Here is a 17755-nt window from a genome sequence, read left to right as displayed (position 1 = left end):
GTAGGATATGAGTATTAAACTCAGGTGCTTACAAGGCAAGCATTTTATCAACCAAACCGTCTCTGCAGCCCACATCTGACTAGAGGAATGTAGTTATATGGATGACTATGTGTCTAAGATGAATATAAAGTCCAACTAAAATTATTTTCTAAAGTGTGATTTGTTAAATATGCATCAAGGTGACTCAGATTTAAACTTGGCTATTTGGCCATTTAATCTATACTCTTACAAATTTATAATTGAGTTGGCAGAGATATTTTAGAAGTAGTCTTGGGAAAATGAGGTGTCTCATTTTTAGAATCAATTCAAAAATTTAATTTTCTAATCACCTGCAATTTACATGTTACTCAGTCATCAACACATACTGAGCCGCGGTTATGTCCTGGTCACAATATGCTAACCCTCAATTGATGAGAACAAAACAATAGATGTAGGAGTTTTGCCCTTGTTGGAATTTAAGAGCTATTGAATATAGAAATTATAACAGAAGTAAAGGGAAGAACTCTTAAAGTGTGTTTTATAAAAGGGAAAACTGTGCCCCTACCCAAGAAAGAAAATGACTGTTTATATAGCTTATTAATGGGTTGAACCATGTTTCTTATTTCCTATAGGGATTGTCCAGCCTTCACTTTTTGGAAGTCTGCCATACTGAGGGAGACCTTCCCTCTTTGGGTATCTTAAAATTTTTATGAAATTTCTGAACACAGAGAAATCAACTAAATTCTCTATTTTCCTTCAAAAAATGCAATGCCCTGTCAGTGTTTGAATATTACATACGTTGTTTCTAGTAGTCTGCTTTAAAAAATGATAAATTTTATTTAAGGTATCAGGATTGCAGATAGTACTCTTCCTTACTATATGTTTTTATAGGGGAGTTGGAAGCTTATGAAATTGAAAGCCACTTGGCATCTCTGTGTCCTTTCCCTTTTCTGTTAGCTTTTGATCATAAGGACCAGACACCATTTAAAAAGTTAGGAGGTCTCCGGGTTAAAAATGAGTACTTACTTAGGAGTTTGATATGATACCTGCCTCCTTGTGGCGCTTCCTCTCTGTACCTGAGGAACAAGGGATTGGCATAGACTTGGTAACATAATAAAGTAAAAATCTGACTTCAGTGATAAAATGTTGTCTATTTTGGTAAGGAGAGAAAATGTAAGTTTTAGTGATGTTTTACTTTATTACTTTGTTCTCCCTGCTCCCCTTCTAAAAAATAACACTTGGAATATTCCATTCATTACTGCCTGAGAAAGTCATTACTTTGCAGGCTGCAGTTGCTGAAATGGTTTAGTGAAGAAATGTTTGCTTGCATTTTTCTAGTGATTTTCTTCTTCTTTGGCAGTTCTTTCAATATCTACACTATATCTAACAAGGAGAAACAGATTTAAATTTGTGCTTGGGAACCCTCCTTGTGAGGCATTTAATCAGATGACTCCCTGGCAACGGATCTTGAAAAGAGGGATTAATGAAGTAGCGTCTGAAGCAGCAGTGGGCTCTTACGGAATAAACCCCAGCAAGCTCCACAGTGTTTTGTTGGATAATTTCAAGTTCTTCAGATACAGATTACATAAAGAAGATTGTAGGGCACGTGATGCATTCTGGCTTCTTATATTTCAGATAGTAGAAAAATTGCTATCTCTAAGAATGGATCCTGGCGAGATCTTGGCACAGTTATAACTTTTCATCTACGATTTTATCTAACAACTTTTTTATTTGAAGTTTTTTTGTTGTTGAACTAGACGATTTGAATAGTTTTGCTTTATGTTTATAATATTGTAATGATAGAATAATGGATTGCCTGTGCATTGTAACCACCAAGGTAAGATTTAGATTTTCTGTGCTCATTCTTTAACCTGAAACATAGCCATTGTTAGATGCTTGCAGATAGATGCTTGGGTTTATGTGATGCATAGTTAGCAAAGGCAGTAGTTTGAAATGTATTTCAGGAAGGTAAAAATAGTATGCAAAACTGATTTTTTTTTTTCCTCCAAGATTTACAGGCAGTTTTCCTCCTAACAGTATGGATATGGAAAGCCTTTGTATGTTTAGGTCTTGTATTTCCTCAGAGTTCTTCTCTTTCCCTGGACATGGCATGTTAGCTGAAAGTGTGGCTCGTTTTGCCTACAGTTTCTGGACTATTCTTTTTAAACAGTCGGGTTCTCACTATGTTGTTAGGTAGATACTGGTCTGAACTGAGAATCGTGAACTTGCTCAGCACTTCTTGAAATACTTTTAAAGCCTGCTTTGCTTTTTGTCCTGAGTCCAGCATGCCTCACTTAGTCTCCAAGCAGACAACTGATTTCTAAGCACCAGTTTGTGGTCCTTGTATGACTGTATGGTTATAATTTCAGGTGCTTACATTTAAACTTTACATTTGGGTTTTCAAAACTCCATTTTAGTTTTTGTTTCTACACACTAATGCCTCATAGTGATTTTTTTAGATACAACTGTTGAGATTTTAAGATTATGTTCAGTAGTAAAGGAAGAAGCAAAAGTATTATTTCTGAAAGCAAGCCATGATTATTTTTGTGCAATAAATTAGTTCTCAGAAGAAGGAAGGTGGGAAAACTGATGGCATTGACTTTCGTTTTATTACGGCATGCAGAGCTGTGGTTCAGATAGTAGTCTGTGATCAGATGCAATGTGCCCATGATGTGGGCTTGTCCTCTGTGCTAACAGGGTGGGCTTCTCCAGGATGTAAGTAAACTGCTTTATTGAAGTATTCCCAAAGAGTATTTAAGAGACACATTCTCCTGAAAACAGGTTTGTTTGGTTGGTTGGTTGTGTTTTCCTTTCAAGTTTTTTGTTTTTGATTTTTTGACATCTATGTTTGGCTTTCTCCTGTGAATTACCTTGTATAATTTCATTTAGTTAATTTCTCTTTATTTTATAGATTTAGATTTATTTTGCATTCACCCTCCTTTTTTTTTAAAGCAAAATAACATTTTTTATTGCGTAAAAAACACTGGATATAATCACTATCCTTAAAATATTTATAATTATGTAACTGTGAAAACAAAAATAGGAAGATATGTAGGTTGGAAATTAGGAAGCATAAAACATTATTTGTAGTTTTGAAAATTCTAAATTAGATTCACTTATTCTGTGGTTAGAAATAAACCCTTTGAACATTTTTAAGCAATTGCTATAGCAAGAAGAACAAATTTTTTTTTCTCTTCAACTAAAGACTTCAGTGCATCCTTATTCCCCTTCTTGCCTTCCTGCCTTTATAATTTTTGGAGAGCTTTGTGCTTTTTAAAATCTGACAATGTAGTTGATATAATTCTATCGTGTTAATACTAAAACTCCTCAAGTAAAATTTTTTTCATCATCCGCCTCCCCTATCTCCCACTTGTGTAGGCACAGTGAACTAGGTAGGCATGTTGCATCACGGCTACCATGGATACCCTTAAGAACAGGCATGTGGGTTGAGCTAAAGCAATGATGATTAGTTTTTGAGTCCCCCTCCCAACTATAATAACTATATGTTCTTCACAATGAAGACTGTTATTTTAAAACGCTTTCAAATGACTAGGTTGTGAGATGGGATGACTAAATCTCCACTGTTATTGAGCTGCTGAATCTTGGCCTCCATCTACAGTAGTATAATTGGCATTTACTAATTTAAGACAGTTTTAAATAGCCGTACATTCCTTTTCTGATTAATGCATTCCTTAAAAGGAGCTAAGTTGGTTTCCTCCTCCCAATGCTGGGAATTATACCTGGGACCATGCGTATACCAGGCAAGTGCTCTACCACTGAGCTACATACCCAGCCCTCATTAATACATTTGAAACAGAAATGTGGTGGGCTTTCATATACATATACATTCTCCTTGAATTTTTTTTTTTTAATGTTCTGGGTTTAAACACTTTTCAAAAGGAAGGAACATTTGTATTCTGGTATTTTTGGTTGTTTTTACTTGTACTAATATAGATTACATGTTATTTAATCTGCTTGAATACAGTATTTTCTTGTGTGTCTCCTGTATAATGTCTTAGAAAACAGTTAATTTTCTCCTTGAGGATTCTTAGGTTCCCAACTAGCCACTTTATAAATAGATCAGTGTACAGCTAATATGAGAGACTAGGTAGAGAAAAATAGTTTTATCAGGTTCATTATCATTGTAAGAAAGTTAATTGTAAGCACACTAGATCTAAGGAGTGCTTTGGGAATATTGCTAAGAAGCTTTTTTTTTTTTTTATAATAGCAGTAAAGTGCTTCATACACACATACACACACACACACACACTGAAGCTAAGGGCATATATATTCTTTATTCTAGTGCATTTTATCTGATTCGTAACTTCTGTGAAGAAACAGGAAAGGAGGGGAGCTAACAGGTATAACTTTAGTATCCAAAGTTCTTATAGTAGGATCATACCTTTTCCCACCCTTTGTTAACTAATTTCTTATCATATACAGGGAAAAGCTCTTCTCTGTCTTCTTAGGGTCATTTAAAAGACTGATAGTTGACAAGATAGAGCTAAAAAAGAGGCATCTTGCGGCTGGGCCATGGTGGCACACGCCTTTAATCCCAGCACTCGGGAGGCAGAGGCGGGTGAATCCCTGTAAGTTCGAGGCCAGCCTGGTCTACCAGAACTAGTTCCAGGGCAGCTGGGACTATTAAACAGGGAAACCCTGTCTCAAAAAACTTAAAAAAAAAAAAAGAGGCATCTAGTTTAGGTTCTTATTTAAGGCTAGGAAGGAGAAAGTAACTCTCCAGCTCAGTGCCAGTTGCTAATATTTATTTTTTTTAAGATTTAATTTTAATTTATGTATAATGGTCCCCCCCCTCCCCCCCGCATGTGTGTCTGTGTACCATGTGCATGCAGTGAGTGCCTAAGGAGGCCAGAAGAGGGTGTTGGATACTCTGGAGCTGGAAGCACAGAAAGTTGTTTACTCTCCAGGTGTTGGGAATTGAACCCAGATTGTCTGGAAGCTCAGCTAATACTCTGAACAAAGATGTTAATATTAATATATTTTTATTATGTATATTTTTGGATTTTTTTTCCTAATTAAGGAATTGGCAATATATTTGCTTTAAGAACTATACTAGGTTTCCATTATTTTTGTTAATAGGCCTTTTCCAGTTCCTCTGAGGTGTTTCTTTCATCTTTGAGTATTTGTCCATGACAGTTTCCAAACTTCTGCTCTTAGATCATATCCTTCTGACTCCAGTTGATGGATCGCTTCATCAGGGACTCTCTAGTGTACTCATTAGATTTAGTTCTTCTATCAGAGTATGCCTCATTTTTCCTTTCTAATATGTAGTGTACCGTGCATTTATATTTGTTATTACTGTATTCTTCTCATTGTATTGAAAGTGTTATAAAAGCACTGTTTAGTTTTCTGTAGTAGCTCTGCCTGATCCAGTGTTTACTACATAGTAGGTACTCAGTATAATATGTTACGGGTAGAGCTTTGGTCCATAAAACCCAAACTTGAGGCCTAAAAAATTGTTTTGCTTTGTAATGCACATATGGATATTTCAGAAAACTCATTAAAAATTTATTTATTGGGCCTGGAGAAATAGCTTACTGGTAAGAACTCTAGTTGCTCTTCCAAGGATTTGGGTTCAGTTTCTAGCACCCATATGGGGACTCACAACTGTCTGTAACTCCAGTTCCAGGGGAGCCAATAACCTTTTCTGGCCTCCATGGACACCAGGTACACAAGTAGGGCTCAGACATACATACAGGCAAAACACCAACACAATAAGATAAAATATGCAAAGTCACTTATTGTTCTGTATCTTTTTAAAAATAATTCAGAATGATCCAGAAAGTAGGTTTTCTTGCTGTTTTTCCCACACATGTCTCTTAAAAATTATTTATTTTTATTTGTATGTGCATTGTGTTTTCCTGCATGTATGTCTGTGAGGATGTCAGATCCCCTGGAACTGGAGTTACAGACATTTGTGAGCTGCCATGTGGGTGCTGGGAGTTGAACCTGGGACCTGGAAGAGCAGCTACTCTTAACCACTGATCAATCTCTCCAGCCCTTCCACTGTATCATTTTTTTGTTGGTACATATTTGGCTTCTCCTCACTTAAATATTCTAATCATCCATTGACTATGTGACTGTATTTATTTCTGGATTATACTAGATTTGGGAAACAGAATCCTTTCTCACTTTAGTACTTCAATATCTCGAGCTGCAAAATGTCAGCAGCTTCAACATTGTCCAGTAGAACTTCATGCTCAAATGATGGTATCACCTCCCAATTCATGTTAAAAATGAATACATACAATGTATAGGTGTTGAGAGTTGTGGCTTCTGAGAAATGATTGTCATGAGTGCTTTGACCTCATGAAGATAGCACCCTGATGAAAAGGCTCCAGACTGAAGGATCCCTTACTGTCCTTCTACCCTTTCTGTAGCAAGAAGAATACAGTGTTCTTCTGCTGGAGGTTGCTTCTTGTCTGCTTCAGATACCTGTCCTGCAGGTGTTCAAGACACAAAGGAAATTCAGTTCAGTTCCTTATTGATTGCTTAGTCTGTAGTATATTGTATTCTAGCAACCCAAATGAGCTAAAACAATTATAAATTCTTTCAGTGAACAGAAAGATTCTTTTTACTCTTTCACTGTTAAGAAGAATGCTTCAGTAAACCGCTTTGTCATTTTGTATTTGTAACAGTCTTCTGTATATGTGGCATTGTTGGTTCAGAGAAAAATGCTCCTTAATTTTGGTACTTTTGTTACATAATTCCATAGGCATTGTGCCATTTTGCATTTTTATTAGCAGCATGTGAGTGAATAATTTTTACTTTTGATGGGTGACTAGTGTTCTATGAGAGACAGGGTTTCTCTATAACAGCCCTGGTTATCCTAGAACTCTCTCTGTAGACCAGACTGTCCTTGAACTCACAGAGATCGGCCTGCCTCTGCCTCCAAAGTGCTGGGATTAAAGGCCTTTGCCACCTTGCTTAACATGAAGTGAAATTTTAATTTGCATTTCTCTGATGTGTTTAATTAAGGTTTATTGTAATGTATTATTTGGAGAGATAGCCCTTTTCTTTGTAGTTTGTAAGAACTTTTTTAATTATCAGAAATTAACCTTTTTCTGTAAGGTCGGTTGCAGGTTTTCAACCCTTCCCCATGCCCGCACGCACACACACACACTTTGTCATGTGTCTTTACTTACAATGTTACTCAGTCCTCCCTTCTCAGTAAAAGATTGTTTTCTAAATTGTTACCTGTTTGTTCATGTCATTTCTTTAAAAGTCCCTATTTACCTCCACCCACTGAATTGAAGTTTCACCCAGTAAGTTCCCATGTCTTTGGGTCTGTTTCTGGGTATTCGATTTGTTTCACTGGTCTGTTTATGAACCAGCCTAACAGTGTTTTACTAATTGAAGCTTTAAATAGTATGATTTAGAGTCTGATAAAGTTTCTTGTTGCTTCTCTGTTTTAGAGCTCTTCTTAAAATTTTACTTACTCGTTTGTTTGAGAAAAGGCCTCATATAGCACAGACTGGCCTTGAATGCTTATGCATCTGATGCTGACCTTGGCTTCCTGGTCCTCCTCCTGTCTTTACCTTCTTACGTTCTGGGTTTCCAAGTGTACACCATTGCAGCTAGCTTTGTTTATTTTTCTATGCAAAATTTGTACTCAACTTATTAAATTCATTAAGCATTTTGCTACTGAGAAACTCTCTATAAAGAAGTAGCATGTTGTCCTTGGGAATATCTCTTGCCTAGTTCAGAGAGGCAAAAGAGCTAGGTAAACTCATCTCTATATATCTTTCCACATGCCAGCATGACATAGCTCTAAGAAGGTCCTGTAGGGCCAGGGAAATGACTCAGCAGGTAAAAGCTCTTGCCATGCAGACTTGACCACCTGAATTGGATCTCCAAAACATAGTAGGAGACAGCTAATTCTCAAAGTTGTCTTCTAACCTCCACATGTATGCCATGGCATGTGCCCCCCCCCCAATAGTAAATAACCTATATTAAAAAATAAACTACTGTAGTTTTACTAGTTCTGAGAAACTGGGTTTAAATTACTCTAATTGGAGACCCTGGGGTTCCTTTTTGTTAATAGGACCTAAAACGAGAGGTGGATTAAAGACATGCTTTACCTGTTTTCCTAAGTTGTTTTTGCCTTTTGCATCATGATTTTACTAGTTAACAAGGTCATAATCTATCTTTTGACCAAATCCAACTTTTTCCCTTTTGGGGGGTGGAGATGGGTCAGGGTCTCAACTGTGTAGTTCTGGCTATGGAACTCACTATGCAAACCTGGCTGGCCTCCTCAAACTCACAGAGATCCACCTGCCACTGCTCCCAGCCTTCATTAAACCATTTAGTATTGGTTACTGTCAGAAAACTGCTGATCAGATGCTCTGCTACTGAGCTACATCCCGAGCAGTTGTATTAAGGATTCTGATAAGCAGTTGTAGACAGATGTATTGTGATCAGTTCTTGTCATTGGTGTGACTAAGGGATTGGAGATGGGTGAGAATTTGTGTTCAGTGCATTTTGAAAATCTTTAACATGCCGTTGGATGTTTTCCTGTAACATTCATAATGATTTCATTGTTTGGATGTTTTATAATATATTTAATCAGTATTTTTTTGTTTTGTTTTGTTTTTTTACTTAAAGATTATTAACTTGCTGCTAAATCTGAGCATAATCATAATTCTTTTGGTAATGAATTTGTAATGTAAATGGTAACATTTTTAATTTATTGGTACATAGTGTCAAATGTCTCACAGTTTAATTACCATCAGACTGTTGAACACCATGATGTGTATTGAATGTGTTTCCACTAAATTGTTTACATTTGGAAAGACTCATTGTTATTCTTAAGTCATTTTGAACTTTCCAGTTTTTGTTGTTTGGTTTGGGGTTTTAATGATAGGGTTTGACTATTTAGCTCTGGCCTGGAATTCACTAAGTAACCAGAGTGATTCACAGATATCTCCCTGCCTCTATTAATCTAGGATTAAAGATATATGCTATCTGTAGTATATGGCATTTCTCATTTCACCTTTTTCTTAATTTTTAGTATCTAATAGTGCATATGGACGTGTCTTATTTAGAATCTTCTGATTGAAATAAGAGACATTGTTTTCAAGCACTGCCTTTATTTTCTGTTCATCCTTTTATAAAGAATTTCACAGCACTCGGGAGGCAGAGGCAGGCGGATCTCTGTGAGTTCGAGACCAGCCTGGTCTACAAGAGCTAGTTCCAGGACAGGCTCCAAAACCACAGAGAAACCCTGTCTCGAAAAACCAAAAAAAAAAAAAAAGAATTTCAAATGCATAAGCAAGGCTTTTCTTATTCTGCCTCTCATTTAAAAATTCTCTTAAATTACTGATTGTGAAGCCAGTTGCTTATTATTTCTCCTGGGTTTTAGTTTCCTGTTTAGTAACGTAGGTGAGATAATGGTACCTTCTTTACAACTTGTTAGAGATGAGTTGAACTAAAACCTGTCAACTGTGAAACAGTAACTGGTATGTGGTAACAGTAACTTTTACTAGATAGAAAATAAGTAATCTCCTGGCTGGGTGGAGAAGTTTTTCTGAATACTTTTTCTGGACTTTTGTAATTTCTGTCCCTTTTTATTTTTAAATTTATTTATGTGCATTTGCCTGCATTTGTATCTATGTGAGGGTGTCACGATTCCCTAGAACTGGAGTTACAGTCAGTTGTGAGCTGCCAGTTGGGTGCTGGGAATTTAACCCAGGTTCTCTGGAAGAGCAGCCAGTGCTTTTAACCGCAGAACCATCTCTCCAGCCTGTCCCTTGCTTTTTAAATGCCGTGGGGTGGTAGGTGGTTTTTTGTACAACTCTGTTACCGGAACAAATTTGAACTTAAACTGACAATAGTTAAAAAAAAAAAAAAAAGATGAGATTTAAAGTTGCTTCTACTCATGCCTATTTTTGCTCTATCAGCTCCTTGTCTCTTTTATTTTACATCTTAGAACCTGCTAAGCCTGGCACTCTGTGTCAGTTCCAAGTCTCCAGTTGTTAGTTGTTAAAGGTTTAGGGTTATGATAAGTACTTCTGGGGATTAGTATGTAAGTATCCTGTGTGGATAGGAAAGAAGAAATGCCTCCCTCCTCCCCTCCCGCCCCCCCCCCCCCAAGCAGAGGGTTTCTCTGTAGCTTTGGAGCCTGTTGTGGAACTAGCTCTTGAACTCACAGAGATCTGCTTGTCTCTCGAGTGCTGGGATTAAAGGCATATGCCACCACGAGCCAGCTAAGAAATGTGTTTTTATGGAGATTATTTGTGATTCCAGTGGGTATTCAGCAAGTACTTATTTTAACTGGGTAACTGATGAAATATTAATAATTAATTGCACCATTATTTTTGCTTTACCTCCTTGAAAATTATGAATATCAAATTTGAGTCACGTGGGCAAAGCCTTCATATATACATCAGGGCACTTGTACTTGCAATAAGTTGTATTAAAATTGCATGTCAGCAAGAGCTTTGAAAGGCTGTGAACTTTATTATTAATTTTTTTTTTTTTTTTTTTTGGTTTTTCGAGACAGGGTTTCTCTGTGGTTTTGGAGCCTGTCCTGGAACTAGCTCTTGTAGACCAGGCTGGTCTCGAACTCACAGAGATCCGCCTGCCTCTGCCTCCCGAGTGCTGGTATTAAAGGCGTGCGCCACCACCGCCCGGCCGGCTGTGAACTTTAAAGAATTCAGATTTTTTTAAAGTTAAAATGAATAGAAATGCTGCCCTCTAGTGTTAGCTAGTGCTCTACAGCCACACCAAAAAATTTTCATAAGCCTATTCTATAACTGTTTAGTATTTATTATACCACTAGATTTTTGATACTATAAATTGTTATTGTGATGATTTGATTATTTTATTACAATTAATACTGATTTCCAGAAAGTATGTTTTTCTCATATTGGCTTTTGGAAAAGCTTGATGATGAAACAAGCTTTTGCTTAGTTACAACTTTGCATTACATGTGGTGACCTTAAAGTAGTTGCTACATTTATCATCTTTTGCTTGTGTGACTCAGAGTGTTACATTGATCACTTATAAGCAAACCATATATAAGAATTTTCTAAAGTAATAATTGTTTTACTTTATCTTTGAAAATTTAATAAGTAAACCTTTACTTAATCTTAAGTGTGAGGTCCTTGTTTAAGATCTAAAAGAAGACATTTCTTTAAAAATAATGTTGAGCAAATTTTAACCTGATTTTATAGTTTTCACTGTAAAATAAAAAGATAACAAATAAGTTTCAAGATTGCTTTTAACATTGTTTTATGGAGTGCCTTCTACAAATTAAGTCCTATACTGTGTATAAAATGAAAGTGGGAGACAAGACTGGCAAACTATGGGCAGTAAGTCCTCACCAAGAATTCTACTGGTTGAAAGAACTGGCGCTGTGTCTTTGCCATGGTCATGGGAGTGTGTCTTGACAGAAGAATGAAATCATTTGCATTTGCTCTATTTTGAAAATCTTGAATTGAATTTTGTTATGAGGCACTGGAAGGTCTTTGTGTATTCTAGGTATTGACTCTTTACTAGATGTGTGATTTGCAGGTGCTTTCTCTTGTTTTTTTGTTGTTTTGTTGACTCTGGCTGGTCTGTAACACTGTAGACCAGGGTGGTCTGGAGCTCATAGAGATCAGCTTGCCTCTGCCTCTTGAGTGCTGGAATTAAAGGTGCCTCCATCACCACCCTCTCCCATTCTTTAAATTTGCTTTTGAAAGGTTGATCGTATTTTTCATGAGATCCAATTTATCTATTTTTCTTTTCTTGACGTATCTAAGGAACATTGCAGTTTCTCAGCATTTTATGTTTTATGTTTGGTCCTTTGTCAGTTGGGAGTTTCAAGTTTTTTTTTATATGGTATTAGGAAAAAGTCCAATTCCATTTTTTTTTTTTTTTGTTTTAACATGTGGATGTGTCACTACACTTTACCATTACAGGTGGAAAACTGACTACCTGTTCTAATTGAATGATGTTGACACTCTTGTAAAAAAATTATTTGACGATGTATTTAAGAGTTTAATGTGGACCTTTTATATTATACTGTTTAGATATCTGTCTTTAGTACCATTGCTTTGAGTACTGTAGTTCTGAAAAGTTTAGAAACTAGGTTTTTATCCCCCCCCCCACACACACACAGCACATGAAGGCCAGAAGTTGACATTAGGAGCCTTTCACTATCACTATCTTTTGAAACAGTTTTCTCACTGACTCTCCACTTGGCTAGATTGCTGGCCAGTGAGCTCTGGACTCTCCCTAGCTCTCCCTAGCCCCAGCTAGGGTTTAGATGTACATGACCATACTTCACTTTTATGTGGTTGCTGGGGATCTGAGTTCAGATCCTCATGTTTGTGAGGTAGGCAGTTCACTGATTCTCCATTACTCGCTGTGATCATTTGAATAAAAAAAATGCCTCTTATTTCGGAGGTATGGCCTTGCTGAAGGAAGTGTACCACTGAGGGTGGACTTTTGAGAGTTGAAAGCCTCACCCTTCTTCGCATTGCTTTCTTTGCTTTCTGCTTGCATATGAGGATGTTAGAGCTCAGCTAACTCTAGAGGGTCTTTTCCCACTTTGAGATTTAGTTCTTGTGTATTTTGTGGTAGTCTTGTTCTTCATTTCCTGTATTGCACTCTGCTATGTTTGAATAATTTTGCACAGGACATTTACATTTCTTTCTTAACCCCTTTTATGGATGTTCTACATCGTATTTGTGGTTGCCATGAAAATTACTTTCAACATTCAAAAGTTACAACACACTGTTTTGAGCTTAAACAATTTACCTTGGGTAGCACACAACAGTTGCTTTTTGACAGTTGTGCCCCATCCCTTTTTGCTGTTGCATTCAGATTATAACTTCATGGTTACTGTATCCCAAAGCATAGATTAACAATGGCGCCTTTAAATGTAATAGTTCTTAAATTTTGTAGAACAAATTTATGAACTTACAAGCTAACATAAAAACTATAATATAAGCTTATATATCTTTTATTAGAAGATCTGAAATACTCTCCAAAAGCTTGGAGCCCTGACATGACCTCACCTGCAGAAAATTCCACATTTGACTGCATTTGATAGGTTACAGTCAGAATTGTGGTACATTAGACATATTGTAGACCTTTCTTTTTAGATCATGTATATAAGGTATTTATGAAACAAATGAATTTTGTGTTGTATATATACACACATGATACTAATACCTCCAACTTATTCTAATTTTTTTTCAGCATGAAAAATATCCATTCTCAACTTAAAAGTTTGGATCACCCATCTATCTATCTATCTTCTCTGCAAACCACCATAGATTATTTCTTTAAAAATTATCTACATAGCCTGTTATTCTTAAAACGTTCCCGAGGCGGACTGGAGGGCCCGCCAAGCTACAAGCGGCTACAGTTTCCCACCAGCGGGAGGGCAAGCGCCACGCGGGTGGTGGCGGCGTGGGTAACAGACACATAAACACAAAAGATAGGCATAAAGCATTTTATTGAATGAGGGAGGGAGGGAGGGAGGGAGGGAGGGAGGGAGGGAGGGAGAGAGAGAGAGAGAGAGAGAGAGAGAGAGAGAGAGAGAGAGAGAGAGAGAGAGAGAGAGAACGCATGCACATGCCAAGGAAGCAGAAAAGGGAAGGGCAAGATGGCGGTGGGCAGGTCAGAGGTAATGGGAGTGGGCGTGGCTTGTCCCTTAAAGGGCCGGGAAAGCACAACATAGCCTGTTACCACTTTCTTACCTCATAGTAACTCTTCAATTGACTTTATTCCACTCTTAACACTCCATTTAATCTGCTTTACTAAAGAACTGACAGTTTTTCTCTTGTCACAGCTAATGAACACTTCTATTTGCCAACCTTTTAATAGTATTTTTTTAATAACCAATCACATTCTTGCTATTGTTCTTTAGCTCTTGGTGTCTCTATTAATGTACTGCTGTATTTAACCTTGCCTTTCTCCAGCTTTTCTGGATTCTCTTTTGTCTTGCCTATAGTTTGGTAATGACTTTGGTTTTGCTTTACTCTTTATTACTAAGAACAATTTTGTTTATCCTTTGACTTTACCCCTTGTCTGTGCAGTGGCCCTGATCTACATTTCTGAGGATTTCTCTTAGATATGATATGAGCATCTTACTTTGTGATTCTCCCTCCAGGAGACAAGTTCTTCCTCTGACAAACTAGACCCTCCCCCAGTGCTTCAGAAGATTCCTGGAAAAATTCTAATTTCTTGGAGTCCATTCTTTGAATAGTCTGATAATCAGAGCACCCAAGTTTGTTTACAGTGTATTTATTCCTGCCATGTGAGGCAGTCACAAGTTTAATTTTGTGTTCTATAAGCAGTGAGTTCCAGCTGTTTTCTGTCTTTCTCAGGTTAGATATTAGTCATCTACTTTTTCTCAGATAATACTGAGTAGCTTTTTCTTCTTACAGTATTGAAAGATTGTGCATATTCAAGCTTAAAAAGCCTTTCTAACGTGCTTTACATCGTGCATTGTACATGTAGAGCACTTTGTACAATGTCTGATAAGTCATAAAGTAGCTGTTGTTGTTAGTACTTTCCTTAGGCTGTTTGAGACTCATTGTTTGACAGAATAGACTAGTGATACTAATTCGTTAAAATTAGATTTGCTCATTAAGCCACAAATTTCTATTTCTCATACTGTCTGCAGATTTGTGTTGATAAATTTTGACTATAAATTAATTTCCTTTATTTTATTTTTAAAAAGCCAAGTAAGAATAATTGAAGTTCTTAATTATTAAAGTGATTATAGCGCAGCATTGTAGTTGAAATGTTACATGTTTATATTACCTTAAAAACAGCTCACTCAGGTAAGTCCGTTATGAAGATCTTTGGCTGAATAGTTGTATCTGAACTTTACATGACATTATTCTGGTAGACAACATGCCAAGTGATGTACTTTAAGTGAGCAAATGTGCCAGGATATAGTTTTTTGAAGGCCCATTACTCACATTCTACATGGTTAGTGAGACAAATCCCACTTGTATATAAAAACTAGAGCCGGTTAAGAGCACTGACTGCTCTTCCAGAGGCCCTGAGTTCAATCCCCAGCAATCATATGGAGGCTCACAACCTTCCATAATGAGATCTGACGCCCTCTTCTGGCTTGTAGGCAGACATGCAAACAATACTTTATACTTAATAATAATTTTTTTAAAAAACTAGAGAAACTGTTTTCATACTCATTAGTTGCAGCAGGTGGAGCCTGTGGTGGCTCCTATGCTTGATTAAACTTAATTTAGGGGCCTTGACAAAGACATGCTGAAATCTATGAATTTGATCATAATTATTCTGAAGTAGTTTTTGCACATAAGAAAAAGCCGTCTTTAGGATCTTAATACCAATCATATGTGCAGACCTGATCTCAGCTGTGGAGGTAGAACCAACTGAAGAATGCAATATGTAATGTACATATTTTGGAAAGATTGCTTTGGTTACATGTTCACAACTGTCAGCAGGCAGCATTGGCCAAGGAAGTTTGTATAGAATTTCAGTCTAAATTGGTTGAAGTCCTCAGGGTCAGAAAAAATATATGCTAGGATCAAATACAAACTGCTGTTTCCCAGTGTCCTACAAAGTAGCATGCACCAACAGAAAAGTTGCCCTTAATGTTGGGTATGAGGAGAGTTTGCACAGGTGTGATGGGGGGGGGGCACGGTTCTTTGTAAAGAAATTTGATATTAAAATCTAGTAGTACTTCTGAAAATAAATAATTGTAATTCAAGTAAAATTGGTTGATTGGCTTTAATTTGTTTCAGGAAATCCCCAGCCCTTTGTGTGTCCCACACAAGAGCTGCTCCGAACACAGATAAGATGTAAGATGTAATAAGAAAGCTGTGCTTTTTTTTTTTTTTCAAATTAACTTTTATTATATTGTGGACTGGAGAGATGGCTCTGTGGTTAAAAGCACTACTTGCTTTTCCAGAGGACCCATGTTCAATTTTTAGCACCCACATGGCAGCTCACGACCATTTCTGTAACTCCAGTTACAGGGTACCCAGCACCATGGGCACCAAGTACATGTGGTGCAGACATACATGCTGGCAGAACACCTATACACATAAAATAGATGAATAAAATTTTAAAGAAATCAACTTTTGTTTTCTTTATGTGTATGCCACGTGTGCAGGTGCCTTCAAAGGCCCAAAGAGGGCATCAGATTCTGGAGCTGAAGTTACAGGTGATTGCAAGTCTCCCTGTGTGTCTGGTGGAAACTCAGCTTGGCCTCCAAGGGAGCAACAAGTGTTTTTAATAACTGAACCACCTCTCTAGCCCAAGCTCTACTTTTAATGAAAACTTAGTATGGAATCCCATCATTCTCTATTGATGCAGGATTGTTTGCTTCATTTTTATTTTCTGATCCTGTGGAAAATTAAATATATGGGAAACTACTTTAATATGAGGCATGAAATTTGATAACATTTTTATGAAATCGATGGTTATAGTTTTAATATTTAAACTAATATTATAGGTCTTTAAAAATTCTAAATTAGCTGCATGGTGGTGGTACACACCTTTAATCCCGGCACTCAGGAGGCAGAGGCAGGCGGATCTCTCTGAGTTTGAGGCCAGCCTACAAGAGCTAGTTCCAGGACAGGCTCCAAAGCTACAGAGAAACTATCTTGAAAAACAAAACAAACAAACAAAACAAATCTAACAAATCAGTGGGCAGTCGTGTGGTGCACATCTTTAATCCCAGCACTTGGGAGGCAGAGGGAGGCAGATCTCTGAGTTCAAGGTCAGCCTGGTCTAGAGAGTGAGTTCCAGGACAGTCAGGACTGTTAAATAGAGTACCCCACCCCAAAATCCACACCAGCCAAATAAATAAATAAGTTCTAAATCAAATTGATCTTAGGTTATATAGGGAAAAAAGCTTCTATCAAAATAAAGTAAAAAAAAACATGCTTCCTTATTCACCATGTGTAAATTGGTATTCTGTTACTTTATTGATGAATTCTACATAAAGAAAATAAACATCAAAATTTGCCCCAAAATGCAAATCTTTATCTTTATAGCAGTTCTCAGACAGTGGATTATGACCTCTTTGAGTTTCACATGGGTCACCTAAGACCATCAGAAAACAGATTATTTACTTTAAGGTTCATAACAGTAGCAAAACTACAGTTATGAAGTAGCAAAGGAAATAATTTTACAGTCGGGGGTCACCACAACACGAGGAACTGTATTAAAGTGTCACAGTGTTAGAAAGTTGAGAACCACTGACATAGAACTTTATTAAAAGGCATAAACAAGTGATGTATTGGGATTGGACAGATGACTCAACAGTTAAGAGCATTTGTTGCTCTTGCAGAGGAACCAGGTTTGGTTCCCAGCACCCACACTGTGGCTTCATCTGTAACTCCCAGTTCCTGAGAATCTGACTCTCTTCTGTCCTTTACAGACAGCAATCATAAATGTGAGGCACATTCATAAATATGGGGCACATACATACATAAACTCAAAACACTCTTGCACATAAAATTTAAAAAATTTTAAAGTGATGATTTACATAATTTCTCCAATTAAAAATAGCACATGATTTAAAACCAATTGAAAATAGGAAAAACTGTCTAGCCTAACAAAAATATGTTTCTGGGAATAATTAGTTATGAAGAAATACTTAATCTCTCTCTGTCTCTGTCTCTCTTTGTCTATCTCTCTCCCTCCGTCCTCCTCCCCCTCCCCCTCCCTCTCCCTCCTTCCTGAGACAGGGTTTCTCTGTAGCTTTGAAGCCTGAACTGGAACTAGCTCTTGCAGACCAGGATGGTCTCATACTCACAGAGAT

At 37.1% G+C, this 17755-nt stretch overlaps 1 protein-coding gene across 15 annotated transcripts in view; it reads left to right on the top strand.

Moving 5' to 3' along the window:
* Positions 1-17755, top strand: part of Dlg1 (discs large MAGUK scaffold protein 1) — a 197447-nt gene that overhangs the window by 30391 nt on the left and 149301 nt on the right. Inside the window, exon 1 of one of the 15 annotated variants that reach the window (XM_057764323.1) lies at positions 1366-1816. The exons of the other annotated variants lie outside the window; for them this stretch is intronic. Coding sequence (XP_057620306.1) covers positions 1787-1816 — 30 coding nt within the window. The 5' untranslated portion in view covers positions 1366-1786. Of the gene's footprint in view, positions 1-1365; positions 1817-17755 lie in introns of those variants that run through there. 15 annotated transcript variants of the gene reach the window in all.

This window comes from Chionomys nivalis, chromosome 3 (assembly GCF_950005125.1).
Source record: "Chionomys nivalis chromosome 3, mChiNiv1.1, whole genome shotgun sequence".
Classification (NCBI taxonomy): domain Eukaryota; kingdom Metazoa; phylum Chordata; class Mammalia; order Rodentia; family Cricetidae; genus Chionomys; species Chionomys nivalis.
Note: the sequence above shows the minus strand (reverse complement) of the source record. Positions and strands in the feature narration are given on the sequence as shown.